Source organism: Emys orbicularis, chromosome 3 (assembly GCF_028017835.1).
Source record: "Emys orbicularis isolate rEmyOrb1 chromosome 3, rEmyOrb1.hap1, whole genome shotgun sequence".
NCBI classification, from domain to species: Eukaryota; Metazoa; Chordata; order Testudines; family Emydidae; genus Emys; species Emys orbicularis.
The window spans coordinates 138,630,640-138,657,414 of NC_088685.1; the positions used below are offsets into that span (position 1 = coordinate 138,630,640).

Sequence of the window (26,775 nt, forward strand, 5' to 3'; positions counted from 1 at the left end):
CAGGACTTGTAATTGAATTAGTATAGCTTACCCCCTATTGGTTGCGGCCCACCAGAGGATGCCCAACCAGCTATATAAGAACTCTGCGAGTGCCAGCCAGCATCCGCTCAACGCAACAGCTGCCTGGGACCTCATCCATTAGTTGTGTGGTATTCTTGGAATACAGCCTGTTGCTGTCACAGCTGCACTGGAGTCTGCTGTGTGTGTGACAAAGGGTCTGGTATGGTGAACAGAAGGGAGGAGAATCTGGGAAGGAATGAAGTCCATCCCTGCACAGCTTGTAGGGTCTGACTGTATCTGAAAGACCTGCAAAAATTCCAGGCACTTGTCACTGAGCAGCTCTGAAGTGTTATTAAAAGCTTAAAGATGGAAGACATGCTGCAATCGCACACACAAACTTGTAATATAAACAGCAGATATGCAGCTTCCACTTGCAACATGAAATTTGAAGCCATACTAACTTCACCTTTGATTAAATCTACAATATCTTAAATGAAATGACAGGACCAATGAGAACATATGTTATACCCTGCTTAACAATGGTTTGTGTGGTCAGAGAGCGCTCTTTGATGTGTGGCTATTCTTTAATACTCAATTTTTTATTTGTTTGGGAAATCCTAGAGAGCTATCCACTTTCTTTCATTGGACCCAATAATAAGAATAAACACACAAACCTGCAAGATGGGAGTGGATGTTTAAATGCTTTATTCTTATTCTGTTGACACTTCCCTATTCCAAATCTAAGGATAGATAGGAAGTAGGGCAGGATGAAGGATAATATTTTTAATTTTCACAACTAGAATGACTTTCTAATTCTTTTTTAATTTAATTGGCTAAATATGTGTGTGTGGAGAGAGAGAGAGAGATAGGGTTGCCAATTCTGGTTGGATGTATTCCTGGAAGTTTCATCACGTGGAAATCTTTAATTAAAGATTAATTTTTAATTCCTGGAAACTCCAGGGCAATCCTGGAGGGTTGGCAACCCTTTAAGAGTGTGTGTGGGAGGGTATATTTTTTGGAGGAAGATTAAAGTAAGGAAGCAGGGTTTAAAATCTATATGCAAACCTTTTAAAATGATTCTGATAAGAAACCCCAAAACAACCATCTTAGAATCATTGCATGGTAGGATGTGGTGGATATTTTAGGACCCTGCAAAATTTGGCCTTTGGAGTGCCTCAAATACAGTAATAGCAGTCCCACTATAGGCTTAGTGGTAAGAATTTTCCTCTGTGCTGATGTTGATACAAAATTTCCATTGATGTTACTACCAACAGTGGGTACAGTTAAAAAGTTTTTATTCTTTGAATACGGGTATTCTCTGAATGTATAATGGGAATAACAAATGTAGCCCTCCCTGAGGCGTGGTTTAAGCCTCCTCCCTTCTCTCTCCTGGAAGCTTGGAATCACCAATATTAGGAGCAGCTTTTCCCTTCTCCTCTCATGGGTTGGATCCTGTGTTCTTTTTTGGCTCCTGATGCCTCCACCTAAGATGACTCCTCGCTGTGCCATAAAGAGGGTGTTGTCCCTAGAGAAAATAAATACAACTAGCTGGCAAGGAGCATAAAGCCCAGTACACAAGGGATAAATAAAATACGTAAACAAAAGCCCCAGCAAAGGAATGAAAATGGTGCCCTTGCTTTATCTTCACCTTTGGGTGGGGCAGGGTCCTCTCCTGGCTTGCTGGCTCCCTAATCTGGAGTCCTGTGTGGGTCTCAGCTGGCTCTCAGTAGCCAATGCCAGGTCAGATCTTTCTCTGCTGGATGCTGGTCGCTGCAGGGCAGGACCTGCCCGATCCGTGCAGCTAGATCTCATGGCAGTGCAAGAACTCCCTTTGGTGGGAGTTCAGCAATGACTTGCTGAGCTGTGCTGTTGCTCTCATCTTCCAGACTCAACACTGAAACTAAATCTGTCGTCTTTCTAAGTCAGGCTGTCCCCGTGCTGGGGAACAGTAAAGTCCTGTCATTGGGCCAGTGGACTGCTTGTCCAGATCACCCCAAGGAGAAATCTCACTGTTGGCCCATTGTAGTTGTAGTCTTTTGGTAGGGCCCCCTAGAGGCTCAGTCTGGCACTTCAGGAGCTTGCAAACAGGGCCGGCTCCAGGGTTTTGGCCGCCCCAAGCAGCCAAAAAAAAAAAAAAAAAGCCGCTATCGCGATCACAATCTGCGGCGGCAATTCGGCGGGAGGTCCTTCACTCCGAGCGGGAGTGAGGGACCATCTGCCGAATTGCCGCCGAATAGCTGGACGTGCTGCCCCTCTCCGGAGTGGCCGCCCCAAGCACCTGCTTGCCAGGCTGGTGCCTGGAGCCGGCCCTGCTTGCAAATTCCAAGTGAGGGTTACAAACACCTTTCAAATGGCTGCGGTACTGTATTCTAGCGAGGAAAATTAATTCTCCCCTGTACATAGTACTCTGTATTTCTGTAGCACCTTTCTTGGTGTTATCTCTATCCTACAAATGAGGAAAGTGAGGGACAGATGGGTTAAGGAACATGTCCAAGGCCACAAGATTTTTGGCAGTCATGAATAGAACTCAGCTTTCCTGTCTCTCACTTCTGTGCTTCAGCAGCCAGAATGGCCTTTCTCCTGATTAAGACCTTTGTCCTGCAATTGGATTTTTGTGGACAGACCATTATACTTGTGCAGAGCCTCACTGAAGTCACTGGGGCTGTGCTTGGGCCCACTCACACAGATCTGATTGCAGGGAGCCTAAAACCCACAGCATTATGTTAATAGCTCAATTTATTTGTAAGGTTGGACAAATCAGTCAGGCCAAAATAAGAATTGACCTCAACCTTCTCCCAAAACTCCAAACTGAAGCTTTTTAGAGGCTAGAAAAGTCTGGACACTGTCCCTAAATTATTTTGGTTGCTTTTAGGTCCTTATCAGAACCAAGTTTTTTAGGTTGCCCATCACTGCTTTTTGATTCACACCAGTTCACGAGTGTTCTGTTGGAGCACTGTTTCCAAGTCTGGTGGTGCGAGCACAGAGAGGGCAGCACCTGGGAACCGGCTGGAGGGCAAGAGGAGTAAGGAGGAAGTGCCCAAGTGCCACTTTGCTTCCCTTTGCAAACATGCTCCCACAGCTGCAGGTAAGATGACAGCCAGTCATAGGAGCAACTCATATGTTAGGAGCTGGGGTACATCTACACTAGAGATGCTTCAGTGGTTTCTTCCATCAGTGTAGTAAATCCATCTCTCTGAGAGGCGTTAGCTAGGTTGACGGAAGAATTCTACACTGAGGCTTAGGTTAGCTTAACTATGTTGCACAGGGCATGAAAATTTTCACAGCCCTCAGCAATGTCATTAGGTCAAATTAACTTTGTACTGTAGACCAGCCCTTCATGCGATAGGACGCTGGCCTATGCTTTCTGTTCTTCCAGCAGAGCTGAGTTCAAATGGGACCCAACCTCATGAAAGCTACCACTCTGCGCAGTATATTGTGGGGGAACAGAGAAAGGGAATTACAAGAGAAAAGGAAGTCAAATAAAGAGTAATTCTTTTTGTAAAGGAAGTTCAATAAACAAAAAAGGACAGAACAGGACAAGAGAGAGAAAATGGACAGAAAAAAAGAGGTGGTGATACCATAACCGTGCAAGAGGCTGTTGTGAGGAGACAAGGGAGTAATCTATCTGCCAACCTACCACAAGTGAATGAGGTGTCTAAGTAGAAAAGACTGTTGGTTGCCCAGATCTATTTTTATTGCTTGCTAAATCCCAGCAATATTTCATATTGCTGAATAAGTTTGTCTACTTTACTCATAAGGGCCCAATCTTGCAAGGTTTTGAATGCTCTAACTCTCATTGAAATCAGCATCTTCCAAATTCAGGCCTTAAAAAAACAAAGTTCAGAAAATAATGAGTTGCTGATCTTTTCATTTCTATTATTATTATGGTTGTATTTCATGTTCAGCTCTTAATGTGATGAGTCTGCCCAGGGGTTCTCAGGACAAATTTTTTGGTGGCCTCAGAATACCGCCACCAACTCTTTCTGGTGGCCGTTCACACACTTTTTTCCTAAAATACTTAATTAGCTTTAGGAAAACCAAATAAATATGCACATATACACGCCCAAATCATTGTAATTTATTTATTGCTAGCTAGTAAGTCTATTATGTAAAGTGCTTTCAACAAACATACAAGTATCACTTTTCACAGCAGCTGTACTCAGCCCTGGCAACAAATTAAGCCCTGGATGGAGGTCGGGGGAAGCAGTAGGGGGCTAGAGCCTGAAGCCCTTCTGCCATAACCCAAAGCTTCACGGCCAGGGGACAGGACCCAGGAACGGAGCCCAAAGCCGTGTGGCCAAAGCCTGGGGAGGAAGTGGGGAAAGGCTCTGGCAGCTCTCTCCTGCCAGAACCTTTCACTGTCTTGGGTATCTACAGCCTGCTTTTCACTGTGGCATGTAGCTGTATGTACCCTACATGCTGCCACCACCAGTGGCGACAAGGTGTGTGTGTGTGTGTGTGTGTGTGTGTGTGTGTGTGTGCACTTGTCTGTAGCTCAAGCCCCTGCTCCTTGCCATCCAGACTACAGTGCACAGCACACACCGTATTGTGGAGTTTGTGTGGGGAAATGTACACACAAGAAACTCTCTGTGCCTGTCAGGCCCCCTGTTTACCACTGTTGTCTGAAACCCCAGTGACTTTTCACACATGTTGTTAGATTTAAACCAAATCTTCTTTATAAAAATTATCCTCTAACAGAAGACTCTTTTGCACAATAGGTAAAGTTGCACTCTGTCACCTAGACTCTTCAGGACACTTACCCACTGGAGGGGAAGGGGGAGCAGTATTCACAATCTAAAGATAATCACTTTCCAGTTGATACAATTTCTCTTCATCAGTGAGGCAAAAGAAATTTCTGTTGTCATATACTGGAGTACTTAGGAAAGCATTAGGGGGCTCTCTTTCTAGCAACAGATCTCCTGTGTAATGTATCATTTTTAAATCTGCCACAAACCACTTTGAAATGGTTTTGTACTTAACAAAGGGTTTAGAGGTTTTAGATTTAACACGGGATGCAAACCTCCTGAGGATTTGGAGGCTGCAAACATTAACCAATGCTTTATGCAATAGGAACAATTTCCCAAATGCCTTATCTTCTGTCTTTTTACCGTATTTAAAGGAGTTTTGGATTTTGGATTCATGACCAACTCTCATAGCTGTAAAAGTGGGTTTTTATGAGTTGAACTTGTGGCCCTTTTGCCTCCCAATTCAGAACAGATTTTACGATTCCATCTGCTTAATAGTACTGGTTTCTTCCTGGTTTATTGGATTTCTCCAGTTTCTTGACAAGCTTCGAGGTCAAATTCAGAGGTGATATGTAAGATGGTGCAAGTTAGGTATAAAAGAGTCTAAAGGCAGGTAATTTACTTGCTGAGGAGCCAGGAATTGGCCTAAATTCAGAATGGTGGTGGCCTACTTTAGTCCACAAAATTGTACACCTCCTATTAGATGCTTTTCTTGCTACTTCCTTCCTCTGGGCCATTCGTCTGAGAGTTACACCAATTTAGACTCCTGTACACTGTCTCACTGGACAAATTCAGAGGGGATATGGTAAGGGTGAGTAAGTTACACTTTAGTAAATGGATAAGGTTTAAGGGAGGTTAAAATGGTGTAACATACACACTGATGGATCCAACCAAGACTCTTAGACTCATCTCTGAATTGGTCTTATGATTTGATATATTGACAACAGAGGAGCTATCATGAAAGCCTTGAGGGTAGCTTTGCCTAGTGTTAAGGTTACCTGAAACCTTCAGTTATATTACCCTTTTTTCAGTTGCTTATAATTTTTCCAAACTTTAACCGTTTGGGCTGCATTTGTCCAAGCCTTGTATGTGCCTCAGGCAGAACTTGTTTGGAAAATCGTTAGTCAGAATGGTTCTGCTGTTCCTGAGCATGAGGCTAGGGAAAAACACATTGTTTTGCTCATGTTAAAGAATTCGGAGAACCTTTTATTTGAAGCTAACTAGTACTCTCCTGCTTTAGAGCAGGGGCTTGCCATTTGGCTGGGGCGGTGGCCTTTGTGTCAAGGCTGTGGCTTTTTCCATCCCAATAAAAATCTGCCCAAGTTTCACTATGTTGTAAGCTTTTGAAAAATTGCAGTATGCACATGATCAGTAGCAACTTCTTTTAGCATCTATTTTCCCTGGTGATTCTGTCCTCACTGAACATCCTCCCGTGCAGGGTTGAGCAAGACTTTCCTTGCAGTTGTAGCTCTGGTCTGCTGTGGGCCAAGTCAAAGCTGGACACAGGAACTGAGAGCAGGGAAACTCTCTCTCCTGTGCTGTCTGTGTCACCCCTGCTGGGGTTGGTTAATGTGGAGGAAGAAGCTGCCTGATTCAAAAGGATAGAGGGCTGTCATATTTGGGGGTCAACCTAAACCGGTGAGAGGTTGTCACCTATTGTCCTGGAACCCTGAGTGCCTTAAAATGCTCTGTGGCTGTAGTCTGTGTGTCTGTCGATGCTCCCAGCCAATATATAAGCATGCACTGAGTGGTCTGTGTTGAGTACCCCCTTGTCCTCTGTCATTGGGATGCTCTTGATTTGCAAGGGCAACTGATTAGGATAAACAGCCTGAGGGGAGTAGAAACTAGGACTGGAGTCTGGTAGGAGGGAGAGGGGACTGAGTCTGGTACTGGCAGGCAGAGGGTGAGGCTGGACAAGTGTGGGACTGGGGAGGCAAATGGGGACCAGGGGTAGACTGAGATTGGATGAGGAGTTGGGATTGAAACTGGGACTAGCAGGGTAAATAGCCTAGGATTGAGGATCAATGGGGCTGGAGAAGGAGGTCAGGAGAGAGGGGAGACTGATCTGATGAGGAGCTGGGATGTGAGGTAAAACTGGAACTGGCTGGGCAAAGAGACTGGGACAAGAAAATGGTGGAGGGAGAGAGAGACAGCTTGGATGAGGAACCTCAGGAAGGAGCCTGGAATTGGGAACTACAGGGGACAGGGAATGTGGCAAGGTGGGAGACTAGAGGCAAGGTGGGGAGAGAGACAGATCAGATGAGGAGTACGGGGGATAGGAGGACTGAGAATGACTTGGCAAGGAGACTGGGACTGGGATGAAAAGCCTGAGGAGTGGAGACTAGGACTGGCTAGGTGAGGAGAATGGGACTGGGAAGAAATGGGGTAAATGGGCAGAAGAGTTTGTGCCCACTAGAACCCACTTTCTTTTAGAGCCTAGAATGGAACCCAAGATCTCTTGAGTCTCACCATTACTCTTGTCAGCAGGGAAAAAATACTACATTATTCTGTAATTAGACTGTATTGTAATGCACATGCACAAGGGGGAAAACTTTAATCTGGCAGTTCCTAACTTCTGAGAGCTTAACTTTGCAACCTTAATAATGTTCTTTTAAGCAGGATTTTTGCATGTAATTAACTGGTGATGCAAATAAAATTTGAACTAACCCTGGATGAAATCCTCTTTCTTAAATGGATGAAAGGACCTGTAGAACTGAAATACATGTCCATGCAGACACTAGAATGGTGAGCATAGTATGGAAATCTAAATGGAACTGACTAGGACAAATACATGCTGTTTGTATTGCGCTTGTGTCAAAGAACCTTAGAACGTTTTGTTTGACTTCCCCATATGAACAAGATTGACACATTAGCCACCAACGGTGCAGCTTTTTCTCTTTTTAAACATTTCTGCCTAAGATGCTTCAGTGTCATTCTGCTGTGAGAGGTGTACATTTTGGATGAGACTTGCACTGATAGACCTGGCCGTTTGTGGCACTTTTCATGAAACGTTCTACTAAATTCCAACTTAGGCAGATCAAAACCACTCATCTAAATTTCTCCTTAAATTTCAGCTGGATACAGTATTCACTTCATATTCTAAACTCTTATTTTTTGTTGCTAGGTGGAGATGATCAGCTGCTGCTGTCCACTGCCAGAGGTGGCTGCACTGACATAGACCAGCGGTTTTCAGTCTTAAACAAATAAATCAAAGTGTGCTACCAGTTAGTCACACCTTTCTAACTGTAAAAGGTTCTGCTTACTCTCATTGGATGACCTGAACCTATTTATATTAGACACAACCACTGACTTCAGGGTTCAGTGATGAACAATATAACTTTGAATTCCTTTTGTATCAAACACAATCGTTCTCTGTCTGTGTGAAAAACTAAGTTTCCCTTGTTTAGCTTAAATTTTGCTTTCCTTAATTTCATCCCATTATTTTTGGTTATACCTTTTGTAACATTCCCCCCCCCCCCGCCCCCCCCGAGTGGCATTGATAGTTTTTGGATATTGATACATGGTAACTGTTATTGATAGCAGTTCTTAACATAGAGCTAAGCAGAATAGCAGAGTCAGGGTCTGCTCTCTGGATCCGAGACCAGAATTTTCCCCTCTGATAGCAACAGTTTCCAATCTCCAGGATGCCATTGTTTTGTTCTATAAAAAGCATGATGATTTTGTAGTAAACTATACTAATCAAATTGTCATCTTTTTTCATGCCCCTAAGATATTGAGAATCAGAGCTCTGAAAGCAGGGCATTAAACTATAGTCTCTGGACTACATGAGAAGCTAACCAGCCATAGAATAAACTCATGTAGTGACTTTTTGAATAAGGTGTCCTAATTGTAATGTGTGAGCATATCTTCACCCTTTTTGATGCTGTGAGTAATATTGGCAGACTCTTCTTGCACGTTCTTTAATCCATGTCAGGCCTTGTTAACAGAATGTCAAAGTCAGATTGCCCACAGTGTACATGGACATGCATACAAAATGTAACCTATTTTCCTAACATGGGAGAGGACTGAAATTTTAATTTCACAGATTTCACTGCAACTCCTAGAGCATTTAGTTTTTCAGGCAAATGCTTTATATGGCCACCCATCATTTAAAACTGTGTCCTAACCTAATTGTATTATGAGCCTATTAACTCCCAGCTAATCATCCAGTCATGGCTAATTAATCACATCTCCTGGTTGTCCTGTTTAAAAAAGACTTGTTTTTCACACCACTGAACTGGAAACTATTGTCTGATTTTATTTCCAGGGTAGCCTGTGTACAAAGGGGAAAATCTGACCCCCTTCCTTGGTCACTTAAGGCTCAGTAGGAAGTCAAGTCAGTTGGATTCCTCTCTGTGTGTTTGAGGGGGAAAAATCTGAGGAAACCCTATGTGAACTCCCTGTATGCAGCAAAACTCAGTTCAATGGCTTTCTATGCCTTTGTGATAAATGAAGTGTGGGGGGATATCTCCCTTCGATGGACACCCAGCCAGCCAGTTAGTTGTAAAATCTCTCTTGGTAGCTGTTCTCTACTTGCTTTACCTGTAAAGGGTTAAAAAGTCCCCCAGGTAAAGAAAAAAAAAGTGGGCACCTGACCAAAAGAGCCAATGGGAAGGCTAGAACTTTTTAAAATTGGGAAAGAAACTTTCCCTTTGTCTGTTGTTCTCTCTGGGCTGAAGAGATGGGCAGCAGGAATGCTGTGTAAAGTTTGAACCAGATATGAAAATCATCAGATCATATCTAGAACTACTTTTAACAACCCAAATATGTAAGTAAATTAGGAATGTTTAGGAAGATGTGATTAGGTTTATTTCTGTTTATTTTTTAAGGCTTGTGGACTCCTCTGTGCTAACCCCAGGTGCTTTTGTTTGCTTGTAATCTTTAAGATAACCCCCAAGAAAGCTATTTTGGGTGCTTAATTTTTGGAATTGCTCTTTTAAAATCTAGCAAAAGCCTAAGTTCCAGATGTATTGTCTTCCTTTTTGTTTTTAATAAAATTTACCTTTTATAAGAACAGGATTGTATATTTGGTGTCCTAAGAGGTTTGTGCATGTTGTTTGATTAAGTGGTAGCAACAGCTAATTTCCTTTGTTTTCTTTCTCAGCTCTTCCCCGAGGGGGTGGGGGGTGAAAGGACTTGAGATTACCCCATAGGAAGGAATTCCCAAGTGCTCTTTCCTGGATCCAAGGGGTTTTTTTTGCATTTGGGTGGTGGCAGCGTTTACCAAGCCAAGGTCAGAGAAAAGCTGTAACCTTGTTGGGAGCTTAATAAAAGCCTGAGTGGCAAGTATTAATTTTTAAAATCCTTGCGGGCCCCCACCTTCTGTACTCAAAGTGACAGAGTGGGGATTCAGCCTTCACAGCCTTAGAATGGAGGGAAATGATTGGTTCAGGAAGGGGTACAAGTATAGCTGATGATTTTATGAATATTTCAGATCTGTCTGCTAACCCTTGTCCCCACCCCAGACTTTAGGGGGTCATGGATGGGACAGCCCTGGTACTGCAGCAAGGGGAAGGAGGTTAGCTCTGTTACCCAACCCTACTGGGCCACCACAAATAGCCTTCTTACTTTGGCAACTGTCTGATTTAAATTTAAATCAATCTTTTTTTCACAAATGTGTTCTGTTTTTTTTTAAAAGCCGCTCATTTCGTAATCAAGTCTAAAGGGTACATGTTTAGCTTTGTATGCCAGGATTTAGCCACATTACTCCCACTAATGATAACAATCCATGTGATCAAATCCCATTATAGTGCTCAGAATAATAGCAGCTCAGCGCTTGGCTGTGTTTGGCTAGCTCTCTAAATTTTGAGGAGTTGATATGCCTGTATGGTCTCTTTCATGTAAAGACCTGGATATCTTGTCTGAAATGTACTTTGTCACTTTCACTGTGTAGAAGTCTGCTCTTTTGCATCTCTTCATAATTGTCTTAGCAAAAATGATTTTGTGGAGGAGACTTCTGAGGGGAATGGAATAGACTTTCCCCTGTATTTTCAGGCTTCTTAACGGGAGTGTTTTGAGAAGGTCATGCAATTATTAGAACATTTACAGTTAATTATTAGAGAAGACCCTGAACTTTGTATTTTGGGCCTGTCTGTAAAAAGAGCTGAACTGAAGCATCAAACCTAGCCAAAGCCTTTGGGGGAAGGTTGAATTCATATCTTAACCAGATTTGAACTTCATGAATCAGCTCCATCTTTAGTAAATATATGGAGAGAACTGGCAGTCTTTCATTGTTTCAATGTGTGAAAAAAATCCTAGTTTCCATGACTATCAGAATGGAAAACATTGAGTTTTCTAATTTTCTTTTGATAACCGCCCCCAAACTAATGAATACGAAGACTTTATTTGCAGTGTGCAGTACCCAGTTGCCAAAGCTGCTATGTTCAGTTGAAAACAGTGGAGGATAGGAGTAGGTTGGATTTATATCTGCTCTCCATTCTTCTTTGTGGTAATGCCCACAGTTCTGTTACCACGGGTACTTCAGCCTTGGGGACAGAACCAGACCTTTCAGTCATTAGCAGCAGGAGACAGTCCCACCTCATGAAATTCTCTCCAGTTTTTAATGCCGTCGCAACAGCTGGAAGCTCAGCCAGCCCTTCCTGCTGCAGAACTTTTCTCAGAGAAATTCCAAACTTTAGTTCAAATCTTAGACTAACAAGTTCGGTGTCAGTCTGATTCAGATCTGTGTCCTAGGGCTGCATTTGATTTTTGGGGAGATTGTCTTCTCAGTTCCCCTTTCTGTTGTGAAGAGTTTGACGAGGCTGATGTCCCGTCGAGGAGCGAGCTGGGCCGAGGAAAGACGGAAGCAAAAGCAAGGGTCTGCATATCCTGCTTCCCCCTGACTAATCGAGTGTCTTGTTGGGGAGCTCAGTTGGTTCAGTGGGCAAAGTTTTCCCTCATAGCCCAGTCTGGGTGGGGTTGCCTTGACCTCCTTTCCTTGGGAAGGAAAAGAAGTGGGTAGGATTGGAAAGATGCTGGCTCTGGGCCAAGCAGCTCCTTCCTGTCTCCATGAGGGGAGTGAAGCCAGAAGGGCAGCACACCAGATGGAAGATCTCCCGATAGCTTGCACCAGCTACCACACCTCGAACTGCAGTGCTCAGCTGCGCTTCATTTCCCTGCACACCATGGAGAGAGGGCACAGGATATAGCACAGATGCTGCTAACATTAGAGAGAGCAGTAACGGGTCTCTGTACTAGTCCAAATTTAACCGGAATTGGTACCCACCATAAATGTGGCTGTTTCCCCTAGTCAGGGAAGCTTTACCTGAAAGAGTGGACTCTTCACGATGCAGGCCCTTCTCGGGCAGCTGAGTCCAGGCAGGCATTACCTCAGCCCCCTTCTTCAGGCATGAAAACTTTCAGGTGGCTTCAGGCCAGCAATAAACAAACAAATATGAAATGTCATCTAACACTGCAAGTGCCTCCATATGCTTTCACAAGGAACACTAATATGGGTGGACAGGACAGTGATACAGGTATGGTCCCTTAACCTAAAAAACATATGATAGTAAAGACTTCTCCCTGGGTGCATGGGGGGGAAAAAGTGGCATTCAAACCTGTTTCATGCAGGTATATGGGGTTTGGTCCTTGGGGTCCAAAACGCAGACACATCAGTTTCTAGCTAGTGATATACTGGGGAACATTATGGCAAGCTGAGGCTATTCAGAGTCAGAAAAATTGACATACAGTCCCGACTTCTGCAAGATACTGTAGAAAGGAATACAGTCGTATGGCAGACTGAAGCATTCCAATGAAGTGCAACAAGAAAAAAATACTACGTTTCAAGTCATAGCTAGAACAAGTGCAATGCTAATAGCTCTGAGGCAGTAGAGGGCAGCTGTCAGAATTAGACTTCAGATTAATGCCAAGTCCTTTCAGTCTGGGAACAAAAAGAGCTACCTATAGCTTTGATCAAATGAGGGTAAGAATCATTAGGAAAGGGATAGATAAGATGACAGAAAATATCATATTGCCTCTATATGAATCTGTGGTATGCCCACATCTTGAATACTGTGTGCAGATCTGGTTGCCCCATCTCAAAAAAGATATATTGGAATTGGAAAAGGTTCAGAAAAGGGCAACAAAAATGATTAGGTGTATGGAACAGCTTCCATCTGAGGAGAGATGAATAAGACTGGGACTTTTCAGCTTGGAAAAGAGACGACTAAGGGGGGATATGTTAGAGGTCTATAAAATCATGACTGGTGTGGAAAAAGTAAATAAGGAAGTGCTCCTTCTCATAACACAAGAACTAGGGGTCACCCAATGAAATTAATAGGCAGCAGGTTTAAAACAAAAGGAAGTATTTCTTCACACAATGCAATCAACCTGTGGAACTCTTTACCAAAGGATGTTGTGAAGGCCAAGACTATAACAAGGTTCAAAAAAGAACTAAATACATTCATGGAGGATAGGTCCATCAATGGCTATTAGCCAGGATGGGCAGGGATGGTGTCACTAGCCTCTAGAGGTTTGCCAGAAGCTGGGAATGGGTGACGGGATGGATCACTTGATGATTACCTGTTCTGTTCATTCCCTCTGAAGCACCTGGCATTGGCCACTGTTGGAAAACAGTATACTGGGCTAGATGAACCTTTGGTCTGATCCAGTATGGCCGTTCTTACATTCTTGTGTTCAAGGAGGGTACCCTATGGAACTGTGGAAGAATTACAGGAACAGGGTTACTCCATCCCCAGTCTCAGCAACCCATGGAAGGGGTTTTATTCATGACATGAATGAAATCATCCATCATCTACTTTAGATCAGATCATTACAACCCACTCCACATCCTATTTCTACCCTCAGAATTGGGGACAAACAGAGCAGGGCCCTCTCTGAAACAGCTAAATAAATTCTCAGTGGAGGCTTACCTTCAAAGCATTCCCATGTCACCATTCTCAGACAATTATTTTTGTTTGGCAGATGGATGGGAGCCTTCCTTTTTTCCCACTCCGAGCTTTGATTATTGCCATTTGGTCTTACATGTGCTCCTGGGGTATCCAGGAACATGGTAGCAAAAAATATTAGCTTTAGTGAAGAAGAAAATTCATCTATCTCTTCCCAGACAATTTTTTTTTGACCAGAGTTCTGTACAGAGAAAAAGCTGAAACAAACACATACAGTGATATAGTTTTTGGATTCAGGATGAACACTCACATGGTGCCAGAGAAATCAGTCCTAGGCCTGGGCTGAGGATGAATGCTATCAGGTACCAGATCCCATCTCAGAAGAATGTTAACAGAAGATAAAGATGGCCATAAAGGAAAACAAGTAGTGTCACAGAAACAGAAAATCAATTCTTGTTGGAGCCTGTTGCGACTTCTGATCTCACACACAGGCATGCTTCAATATTCTAGAGTTCATATGAGTTCTGTCCAATAATTCCAAGTCTCTCCTCTGCATCCCACCCTATCTCATCCATTAGAAGAGATCCAGCTCTAGTTGTATATTCTGTACTCTCTCAGCTGGTGAATGCAGAGAATCATGCATTTTTTAAGGGATCTTCCCAATTCATGTCAGGGAATGAATACCAAAAAGAGAGAGAGCACAACATTCAACCACTAGAGCACAATGATACATTGTGGTCTTGAAGCAGTATCCCTTCTAGAGATAACAGACCTGTGTAGGTCATGGCAGTCAACATGTCTGATAGAGTTTTCATAAATCGCTAGGAACAATGTGATCAGCCTTACCTCTGAAAGAGAAGTTCCATCTTGGGTGGAGCAAAGTTTTCCTCTCTGGATGTGCACTTCTCACTGAGGAGAAGATGAACACCACAAATTAAATTCTAGATAATTGGATTAGCAGAGTGACTCCTATACCCAGAAATATCTCACTCATGGGAAGTCAGTTTGGTGGGCTGGTTCTTTATTGGTGTGCATCTGGAAACAATAAAGTGCTCTGTTGTTTTTCTGTTTCAAGACCCAGGAGGTGAGATGGAGAATGACCTCTTGCAAAATGGGCAAGGTCCCTGCTGTATGTCTTTTCACCTTTTCCACTGCTATTCACAGCAATACAAAAGATAGGAATGAGACAGTAGCAGTGACACTGTTTATGCCTTTCTGTCTGAAGAGACTATTGCTTTCAGGCTTGATTAACCTAGAATTGAATCTTGAGATTTCACAGCGGTCTGCTGTTGCAAAACCAGTCCTTCATCTGAGACCTGACAGATTTAAAATGAATACTTGGGTAATATGATGATTTCTTTCATGGACACCAAAAGAGAAGCCAAGAAATAGAACTTATTCCATTGGCTGGTGCAAAGTCCGCAGCGAACTACCATGTTAAACCAGTAAAACAGCCTTAAGTTCCTTCAGGAGAGCTTTAGTGTGCTTGTACAAGTGTGTCCAAGCAAAAGGTGAATGCTCTGTAGTATGTTGTCAGTATGGTCATGAAAAGAAAGTATTGTACAAATCCTAATGTTATATGCTTCATGGGAATATCAACCTTATTCCAACTACAGCTGTGTGGAAAAACCTATATATATATATTTTTTGCCTTGTTGGCAGTTGTGAAAAAAATCACTTGGGATGAACTGAAAATGAATTTTTTAAAACTCTTTGGTGAATCAAAAATTATTTTTGGGTTGAATGAAATATTTTATTTTGACAAAATTGAAAGGTTTTGTTTCAATTTTAATAATTTTTAATGGTTTTGATTTTTTTCATTAAAAACAGACATTTTGAAATAAAGTCACTTTGAACTGAAAAATCAAAATATTTCATTTAAAAATGTTGATTTTTTTTTTATCAAAACAGTTCAGCAAAACGGACTCATGCTCAACGTTCCAGTGTCGCTGAATCTGTATTTTCCACTGAAAATTTTTTTTGTACAAAAAATGTTGTCCAGCTCTAATTCCAACCCCACAAAGTCATAGAATATAACCCTGGAACCTCATTCTGCTGTTTACAGCACTACACATATTGAATCCCGGCAGGAGGTGGTCGTATATTCCTGTCCTTAGAGTAGGCCTCCTGAAGGTAATTATCTCCAATCAGATGAGTTTATTTTTAATTTGCAGGTGGGAGTGTTCTCTAATGGACTAGTACTGTACTTCTAATTCAGACAGAGTGTCCTCATAACTGTAATAGCATTCATTCCCTACATACATTCAAGAAATATTCCTTCGTCAGTTAAGCATTTTGCATATTAGTCATCCAGTCTTAGCCAATGCTATTTTCTTTCTTTTGGCAAAAGTTGTAATATAGACATCAGAGTCTATGTAACACTACTTATATTGCCTTCCATATTCATTGGGCATTTGTTGTCGTGTGTAATAAATAATGGTAGAGGAAAATGTCAACATTAACAGGCCAGATTTTTAAAAGTTAGAATCTTAAGGCAGTACTGAGGCATTTACATAAGTGGCTTGATTTTTGAAAAGTACTGAGCCTGCAGCAGCTTCCCTTGACATCACCAGCATTAGAAATATGGCAGCATTAGTGTAGAATGGCTGCTGGTGTGTTTATCACCATGCTGTGAAAAATATATTGCAATATCTACAATAGCGTGATTTCCTGACCCTCTTGAAGTCAATACCAGTTTGACCATTGACTTCATTAAGACCAGAATTTCACCCTCGCATTCTCACTATTTACAGCAAGAACGAGAGGCTTTCCTAGAATAATCAGTGTATGTAATATGGTTTTAGTGATGATTTTGCCTGAGTACGGACTAAAGGCTGCAGGATTTGGCCATAGTTAAGAATGGAAGGGTTTCCAGTGGAAGGATGTGTATTCTTACACTAGATTAAGGATCATTCCCTCAAAGGTAGGCCCAAAGGGTGCATCCACAAAATTGCCCATGTGCCATTATGCTTGCAAAACTTGATATACATATGTGTACAGCTCAAGCAATTCCACCCATAGACCAGTCTGTACAGGTCCTTTTTGCATGTTCAAAAGCCTGTAAGTACTTGCAAAGGTAGGGTTTTGTGAGAGCCTCTGAGAACATGATCTAAAATTAAGCTTGACTCTTGAAACTGTAAAATGTTTTTGCTGTCTGCTAAAACAAATAGACAAGTCAGCAATAAGGAGGCAATTGATTAATACAAGTAATAATGCAGCTTGAGCTTTAAGTGGATTCACAGCCTTCCCAAAAACAATTCTGGCTGCCTAAATCACTTAAGTAAATTTTGGATTAGCAGGAAAACTTCCAAAAGAACCATGGCAACATGATATAGCTTTAATTAACTTAGCTCTCTCTTGCATCAACTTTCCATCTGATTGTGAAGCAAAATAGCACACACGTACAATTTCAGTATAAGGGATGTCAAGAAAACAAGATGATGAATGGCAAACTCTCAAGTGAAATTAACCTGACTATTCCTTTTCATCTAGTAAGATATCTTTTGTCTTATTGCTTTCTTTTGGCTTTAGGCCTTACCTGTTTTTTTTTTTTTATAGCATGGCTTGTCGTTATTTCTTATTCATCTTAATTTATTTAAAAACATCTGAATCTTAATTTTGAATGGATTTCTCTAATGTTGACTGCGGCAGATAACAAACTCAACTGAGGGTTAAGGTAATACATGTTATAGACAATTCATAGAATTGTCATAATGAATCTCAATCCAAACAGTCAAAATCCCAGAAAACTAAGAACGACGATTGACAAGTTGAAAGTTGTATAACAGTTTCTCTTCTCCACTAGTGGAATGTGGTAGTGTTGGAAATCCAAAACTCTATAATAATTGAAATGATATATAATAAAAAGAAAACATTTGATATTTATTAAACAGCTTTTATAATAAAACCTACATTTGGGACCTGAGCGATCATTATATCATAGGGATCCCTCGGGTAATAAGGAACCGAAACATTTTTTTAAAATTACTCATATTTTGCACTGAAGCATCCAGTGAAAATTATAAAGAGCTACTACCGTGGTCTCCGTTAACAAAAGATCAGCATTAGTTAGGAGTAAAACACTAGAGCATATGATATACTGTATTGCAGTATTTTTTTATTCTAAGTATAAGGAAATACAGAACTATCTTAGACATGGTAGTTTGGTGAAATACTAATTTTTTTTAGTGGCAGCCAGTGTATTTCGGTAGACAGTCCTTTGTCTTTCTGGAACTTTATAAAGAGGGCCCAAACATTTTACGAGGTGATAATTTTTAAACGAATTACCTTATTAAACATTGAAACTGATTGACTAAGACAGTTTCTCTCCCCCCCCCCACAAAAGTGTATAAAATGACACTTTGGTGTTTTGTTTTCTACTGTTTTGCACATAATGTCCATTGATGTTGGGAATTATATGTTCCAGGTGACAGTGCTGCAGAGATTAGGGTTGCTATACCCTCCTCTCATATTAGTTTTCTATCTAATAGCACCCCTTAAAGTGACAAACATTGGAGGGAAGCCATTATACCCTCAGAAGCAAAATGTGTGCTGTTGTGGCTGAGCACACAGAGGAGAGAACAGGCAGATTCTTTAGTGTGAAAGCCTGTGGCGTACTTCAGAATCCAGTTAGATTTGTGTTCTAGAATGTAGTATTGAATTAATTGAACTCCAAATGTGTGTTAATCTTGTAGTTAGTTATCAGACTTTATGGTCGACATTTTAGGCTTTCAAACTTTGAAGTACTTTGCAGAAATTAATATTCAGAAAAAAATAGCTGTTGGTATATGGGGGAGGAGGGGAGATAAATAGGAAATGGCTTCTTACTCATCCCTGTTAGAGATTTCTGAAAATTTGAAACTGTGGTTCACTATACTCAAAGATATAGATGACTGATTTTTTGCTTTTTCTTTCTACAGCTAGTTGATGTGGAAAAATGGGTATGTGCTTCTCTCTTTTATTTGCTTGATCAAAAATATTCCATGTTTGCCATTAATTCTAATCTGTCTGTTTTGGTATCCTGTGTGTGTCATAACACTTGAACTTGCAAGGCTCAAAAGAGAGGCTATTACATTACCAGGCAGGGTCCGGTGATTTCAGAATCATTTTTCCATCGAAAATCACACACAGAAATGATTTTCATTATTATTTCTTTTGTAATTATTACTTCTCTTGTAGTATTAAGCCCTAGAAAATTCTGACTATTGCCTTATAATTTTGAGCCTTGCTATCTAATGTTTTAACTCCATCCTGTAAAACCTCACTGTCTTTTCCAATGCACACATTGTAATTTTGCAGTGCATGGCAATAAGATAATTGTTAATACTGATAAATGATAGGTGTCATTTTATGCACCTCCAAATTCTCTGTGTGCTGAATATTTTAAAATGGTGAACAGCTGCTACAGAATATATAAATTTAAATGGTTTATAGATGTTTTGGAAGAAATCTCTCAGCACAAATGTTTTATTTTGTGTTCCAGACATCATTTCTTACTAAATGTAATGTATTGAACTATTTCAAGCCAGTCGGGTCAAACTTTCAAAAAGTGGCCTTCAACACTAGTGTGTAATCCATGCTTACAAAGTGTGGTTCTCTGTCCCTTTTCCCCCTCTAATGGCTGGACCACATATGAGCTTGAATCTGATAAAGCCTTTGAGCTATCAGACTTGGATCTTTTAGTTCAGGCAGTTGAAGGTCATGCTTTGATCAGATGTCCTAGGTCCTATCCCTGCTGCTGATGCCCCAGCCAGGGCATTACAAGGGTCAGCCTGTATCAGGATTTGAAATGCAGGGCGGGGGTCTCTGTGCAAACATGTGATATAATTTCTATATAAAAAATCCATTTGCACAAATAGTTTTTTCCTGTGTAATTATCATATGTAATTTCTATCATCTGCCCACCTAGGGGTGAAGGTGTTTATGCACATGCAAATGGAAAGAAGGTAGAGGCCCTTTTGAAAATTTGGCCCAGAAAGTCTAAAGGCCTTCATGATGCATCAGTCCTTAATTTTATCTGCAAATAGTCTGGAACATCTGTGGCATCCTGTTTCTGTATGTAAGTGGGAACAATAGGAGTTCTATAGTGACACATCTTATTAAGGCTCCATTTATAGAGGATTAATACATATTTAATAGCTAGTTAATAAATACACCTCTACCCCAAGATAACGTGACCCGATATAACATGAATTCGGATATAACGCGGTAAAGCAGTGCTCCGGGGGGGATGGGGGGGTGGGCGGGGCTGCGCACTCCGGTAGATCAAAGCAAGTTCGATATAATGCGGTTTCACCTATAACACGGTAAGATTTTTTGGCTCCCGAGGACAGCGTTATATCGGGGTAGAGGTGTATTAATTCAACAGTTATAGATTGTTACAGTCTAATTCTAAGTGTGTGCTTAATATAAGGGTAGCAGAACAATTTTTATATCTGAGGATCTCAAATGCTTTATACAAGCATTAGTAAACTATGTGTTGTTAGGGAATGGAGTGTATTTTTAAACAGCGAGGGCCAAATGCTCCTCTCAGGTTATCCCATGTGACTCCATTGTTTTTATTGGCATTGCATCAGTGTAATTGAGAGGTAACTTGGGCCACGACTAAAGTCATGTTCTTATTAGTTGATTGGAATCTCTTAGTGATGTCACAACTTTGCCCCAACTTCCGGCATTGTTTTTCTGGCATAGTAGTAAATAGTATTTTTTCAGCATAAGAAAATTTTGGGATTTGGGATAAATACATTGTTTGTAATATGCCACACCAGGATATGCAGTATTCAGCTGTTGAAGCACCTGTCCTTGTCAGGGTCGGATTAACACATAGAAAAACTCGGCATTTGGCTAAGACACATATTCGTGGGGGGAAGGGAGGGAGTGGCAACAAGCATCATACGCACTGTGACTGGGCTAGCTATGGTATGGATCTATTGGGACTGGCAGCTCATCCTGCTGCTGCTCAGGGTGTTGCTCACTGTGACGGATGGACAGCTGATCTCGTTGTTCTGCAATCCAGTGCACCAGGTCATAACACCACTCACTCAGATTTGGCGTGGCTGCCCCTCCGGCTTGGTGAGCAGTGCCCTGAGCAGCAGCAGGATGAGAAGCTGGTTCCAGCAAATTTGCAGCCTGGCCATGGTGGGTGTACTTGCATGGCTGTTTGTTGTTAGCCATAAGAAAGCAGGACCCTAGAACTCAGTGACAGGTTAATCTGGCCCTGGCCCTGGCCCTTGTGCTTTACAAAGCACTTGAGATGTGAATTGGAAGCCCAATAATGCACATTTTGACACTGTTTACTGCTTAACCAAAATAATAATTTTGGTTTATTCTTGAAGATTTTCATCCAATTATAAGAATAAGCCAGATATCCGAGCATTCTCTGTATTTCTGCTTTGGAGAAAAGTTTAGTTCACGTTGCTAAGTCCTGTTTTTCATAACATCAGAAATCTTGGGCTGGATCCTTATTGTGCCAAGCATGTGTAGCTGGGGTGGGAAAGATGACTCGAAGCTACCTTACGTCTCTCAGGATACTGGGACTGAACTGACCCCTGGTGAAAGTTAGATTAGTCACAGTGCTTAACTAAGTATACCAATGTCTTGACCATTTCTGCTATAGCCCAGTTCGGAATGCTTCCTGTCTGGAGGGTGCGGCGTAGGTGGTATAAAGCCAGCTGTGCTAGCTTTAAATCATTGTGAAATTCCTCTAGCTTTAGGAAAATCCCCAACTTTAGGGTAGTTTTAAGTGGCCCTTGCACTGCTGGAGGTTGCTAAGAGGACTTAACCAAGGCTAGGCATCTGGCCTTTAGTATGTTTTTTGGTATATATTCTTTGGATTAGAGCTGGGTAAATAACAGATTTTTTTTTTGGTTTGGTTCCAAAAAATCAAAGGAAAACTTGTTTTCTCTATGGCCCCATGAGTATTGATTGTCATGCATAGTGGCAATTTCATAGTCTTTCATAATGACAATGAATAGTCCTGGGGCCAGAGTGAGAGAATTACTCTACAGTGTAGTGATTAGGGGAGTCACCTAGGATTTGGGAGACCCATGTTCAAATCCCTCCTCCACTGATCTGTTGATGCTATTCCACTTTGCAAAAAAAACAAGAGACCCATACTATAACCCATCAGTTTAGGGCACTCTCCTTCAATGTGGGCGACCCAAGTCCAAATCCCTTTTCCACATCAGGCAGAGGAGGGAATTGAACCTGGGTGAGTGCTCTAACCACTGGGGTAAAAATTGTAAGGGTATCAATTGCATCCGAGTCCCCAAAAATGTTTTGGAGTTTAAACTATTTGTCGAATTCGTGAGTAGTTTTGACTAAACTGGAACTACATTTTTTTGGCAAATAAATTATTTGTCCAAAAAATTTCACCCAGCTCTACTTTGGATTAATTCAGTTAATATTAAAGGAACATAGCAACTTGAAAATCGCATGAGAAATGTGCAACTATTTGCTAGACAGTAGCAGAAAGCTGTTCAATATACTGAATATGTGGGCTGGACCCCTTGCCTCATTCCATATATCCATTCACAGACTGTTTCACAGGAAATTGAAATTCCATTCAGCTTCCTTATGTATGAAAAATCATATAGAATGCAGAGAGATCATTTACTTGTTGGAAAATTCAACTCATTTTATTTATGCAGGTGTGCATAGCCATGGGACACCAATAGATTGTTGTTGTTGTAAAACATAAACCAGTGCACATGGGTGAATTTTTTAAAATCTATTTCTATTCTGCCAAATACGTATGATTTTATCGGATCACTGAAAGTCATATCTGTAATCAAGAAACTATGGGGCTGATCCAAAGCCCATGGAAGTCTTTCCATTGTCTTAAGTGGGCTTTTGATCAGAGAAAGGCTTTCTGTGGCCCTGATCAGAGAAACAGGAATATGCTTAAATGCTTTGCTGGATCAGGGTCTATGTATCTGCAAAATGTTATCTTTCCATTACCATCCTCTTAGGCACTAAGAGCATCTCATAAAAAGTTCAGAAAGATTAATAATATAAAAGCCTCTTTTTCCCCATACTCCTTCATGTTTGAAAACAGCGCAACTATTTTTGGTGAAACTTTCAGGAAAAAGATAACTGAGAACAAGTATACCAAATTTCAACTGAAAAGATGCAAAGTTAAAAAGAGACTGAAAATGCCCTTTTCAGAATGGAAATGCTTGGGCTATCTTAATATAGAGGTTGCTATGCATTCCACCAGTAATAATGCAAATGAAAATGCAAGCTATAAAAAAAAATTGAATGTATAAATCCAGGGAATAGAGCATGTAAAAGGATTTTTTTTCATGATTTATCTTTCCTCTTAGAACATAAGAATGGTCATACTGGGTCAGACCAATGGTTCATTTAGCCCAGTATCCTGTCTTCCGACAGTGGCCAATGCCAGATGCTTCAGAGAGAATGAACAGAACAGGGCAATTTCAAGTGATTCAGGCCCTGTCATCCAGTCCCAGCTTTTGGCAGTTGGAGGTTTAGGGACACACAGACCATGGGGTTGTGTCCCTGACAATCTTGGCTAATAGCCATTGATGGATCTATCCTCCATGAACTATCTAATTTTTTTAACCCAGTTATACTTTTGGAGTTCACAAAAGACAAGCTTCTGTGTAATTTTGGACAGCAGGTCAAGTGATAGGGCCCCAAGACCTTGCCACCAATTCAAGACTGCACCACAGGGTCCGACTGCTTGAAAAATATCATCGCCATACTTGAATATGTAGGAGTTTTATTTTCCTGGTATGTTTTCTTTAAGAGGAAGGAAGTATAAATAGTGACAGAACGAGATGAAAGAAAATAATATATTCTTCTTCAAGTGATGGTCCCTATTTGGATTCCAAAGGTGTGCCATGCGCCAGAGCCAGAACAATTTTGTAGTAGTGTCCACTGACCCACATTTGCGTCGTGCGTTGTCCGTGTGCTTGCATCCAAGGCTGTAAGAGGCCGTGCGGGTCGACGCTGCTCCTGTCCCCTCTTGCTGCCGCATAGCCAGAGTCAGAACACCTGTTCCTCGGTGCTCTTAGCTTGCTAAAAGAGCTGAATGTCTGCTTCCCCCCCGCCTCGTATATAGGGTTTATAGTTGTATTAGTTGCATATAGTATCTGATCGACTCAGTTCATTAGGCTTCCCCATTGGACTTCTTCCCCCATCAGGGAGCTCCCCCCGTTCCAGGGGTTATGACCTGGCAAGTCGGATTTAAAAACGGTACTTCGTGCCTGCGTTCCTTCTCTGTGAATGACGAGCACCAATGGTGCCTTTACTGCCTCAGCAAAGCCCACGTCGCTTCCTGCTGCACCATCTGCCAGTTGTTCCCGCCCAGGACACGAGAAGCTAGAGAACTTCACCTCTGCAAGTTTCTAATGGAGTAGACTTTGCGCCCACATGTGCAGTTGGATCTGAGACTGGTGGGTCTGCCAGAATGGCATCCATCACTGCCGGTGAGGCCCCTCCATCTTCCTACCAGGCTCCAGAGATACTGCCATAGCCTGTGAAGCCACACTGTGAGCATAAGAAGCAGAGACATAAGGGCAGCTCCCCCAGGGGGACCGCCCCACAGCACAGCGTTGCCTCCACAAGCTGAGCCAGGTTGGGTGAAAAGTCACACACCGACCTGGCTGCTCCAACTCCCAAGAAGCCCTGGACCGAACACAAGGCGAAGCACCAATGTGATCCGCTGGTACCGCTGGCACTGTCGATGATGCCGGGCCCTTCTAGACTGCTGCGTGCAGTTCCCCATATGTCCGGCCACCTGGAACTGCTGATGCCTCCTGAGGAGCTTCTGCTCCCATACCCAGGTTCCCCGCTGTTCTCCAATCCCCCAGGCACCTCAGTCCTGCCTTCTCCGGCGGATGAACCTCTCCTGCTCCTTGCTGACTGATGCCCTTCTTCTGCCCACTTTGCAACACCAGCACCGTCAGCTCCACCCCTGCCGGACCATCCTCCGAGTCAGAGTGCTTTTTAGAGCTGGATCCCTCCTTTCCCCCTACTCAGTCTTGCAGACTGGATCCTAGGCACCGACTGCCCTATCCACCGACATACGACCCTACTGCTGAGCCATGGTTCCACTATCCTCGTGGCCTGCTGACACTGATGATCTGTACGCTTCAACCTAGTGGCCTCCCTAGGACCCGTACTGGGACAATGGGGTTCCGCCAGTGACATCTTACCGACCATCCCCTGCCCACACCATGCCCTCCTCAGTTTATGACAACCCTAGGGAAGACATAGTGCAACCAGTACCGTCGGTACTATTGGTCCCTACCAAAGCCTCTTTGTCGATGGACGAGGCACTGATTCCACCCTCCCTCTCTCCTCCTGATGACCAGGCAAAATACTACAACCTGCTTCAGCGAGTGGCTGCAGCCATTGGCCTCATGGTATAATAGATCCAGGACCCACAAAACCAGCTCCTGGATATTCTGTAACTGCCGGGACCCTCCCAGATGGCCTTCTCTGTCCATGAGGCCATCCTGCAACTGGTACAGTCAGTCTGGCATACACCAGCCTCCTGTGGCCCTATTCTTAAGCATGCAGAAAGGTATTTCTTTGTTCCGTCTCAGGGCATGGACTTCCTTTTCCACCCACCCACGCACTCCCCCACACCCCAACTTGCTGATAGATCATGTGGTGACTGAATGCACTTGCCAACAACACCTCAATTCCACTCCTCCAGACAGGGCGGCAAAAAAGCTGGACCTTTTGGGTAGGAAAGTCTACTCTTCCGTGGGACTCCAGTTCTGTATCACCAACTACCAGGTCCTGTTGGCGAAATACGATTTTATCACCTACTGCAAGCTTTCGGAGTTTCAGGCTCTTTTACCTCCAGACAAGCAGCGAGACTTCCAGACGCTGCTGGACAAAGGCAGACTGGTTGCCAAGGTGAGCCTCTAGGCAGTTGTGGATGTCGTCAACACTGCTCTTTGGTGATGGGCGTTGTATTCGGAGACACCTGGCTCCAATTGTCTGGGTTCTGTAAGGATGTCCAGACCAGTCATGAGCACCTCACCTTTGATAACCATAAACTTTTCAGTGACTAGACGGATGACTCCCTACACTCACTGAAGGATTCTTGTGCCATGCTGTGGTCGCTCGGCATTTACATCCCATTACGCAGGCAGCAGAGGTCGTCCTTTTGCCTATGCCCCCACACCCCCTACCCGCCCTACTTTCAAAGACAGCAGGAGCCATCCCACCATCACCAGTGTGCTCAGCAGTCTTGCTACTCCACCACTACCACCTCCGCTCCATCAACCCTCCTGCAACGTTCAACCGAAGCAGCAGTTTTGACTCCTCCATCGAGAACCGTGAAACTGCTCCTATCCCTTCCATGGGGCTCCAGGTCATCTTTGGGGGCCGTCTTGCCCTCTTTGCCCACAATTGGGGCAAGATGACCATGGACCTCAGGGTGTTCCACATCATTCACTGGGGGTGCGCTATAGAATTCTTCTTTCCCCACTCGCTGCCCTCTCCACAGTGGCCGTGGAAATCCCTCACATGAATTTCTCCTCCAAGAGGAAGCAGAGGCCCTTCTCAGGAAGGCTGCCATAGAGCAAGTCCCCCTGTGTTACCAGGGCCGTGGCTTTTATTCTAACATATTTCCTTATTCTGAAAAAGGGAGGTGGCCGCTGCCTGATCCTGGACTTCTGGTTACTCAACAGATTCATATGAAAATTCAAGTTCTGGATGGTCATGCTCCCCCTCATAATCCCCTTCCTCTCCCAGGGAGCCTAGTTCGTGGCTCTCAATATGAAAGATGCGTATTTCCACATCAACATTCACCCAGCTCACTGGAGATTTCTCTGTTTTACTGTTGGTGACTCCCGCTATCGGTTCCGTGTGCTCCCCTTTGGTATCACCACCACTCCCTGGGTAGTCACAAAAGTCTTCGCCATCATTGCAGTCCACATGTGGTGCCTTGGCCACTCCGTGTTTCCCTACCTGGATGACTGGCTTCTAATTGTGATGACATGCAACCAACTCCTCTCAGCTGTCCAGGCCCTTTGGAATCTTCTTGATGATCTGGGCATTTGTATCAACAAGGAAAAATCAGTCCTCATACCTACTCATTGGATCACCTTTATTGGGACGCACCTGGACACTCTTGTGGCCAGGGCTTTCTCCCCGGTGGACCGATTTGCCGCTCTCACTCATCTCATTATAGACTTACACTG

At 42.8% G+C, this 26,775-nt stretch overlaps 1 protein-coding gene across 1 annotated transcript in view; it reads left to right on the forward strand.

Annotated features, from left to right (window-relative positions):
- RYR2 (ryanodine receptor 2) overlaps positions 1–26,775 on the forward strand; it is a 527,178-nt gene that overhangs the window by 49,871 nt on the left and 450,532 nt on the right. The window contains exon 4 of the mRNA XM_065401458.1: positions 18,511–18,531. Coding sequence (XP_065257530.1) covers positions 18,511–18,531 — 21 coding nt within the window. The remainder of the gene's footprint in view (positions 1–18,510; positions 18,532–26,775) is intronic.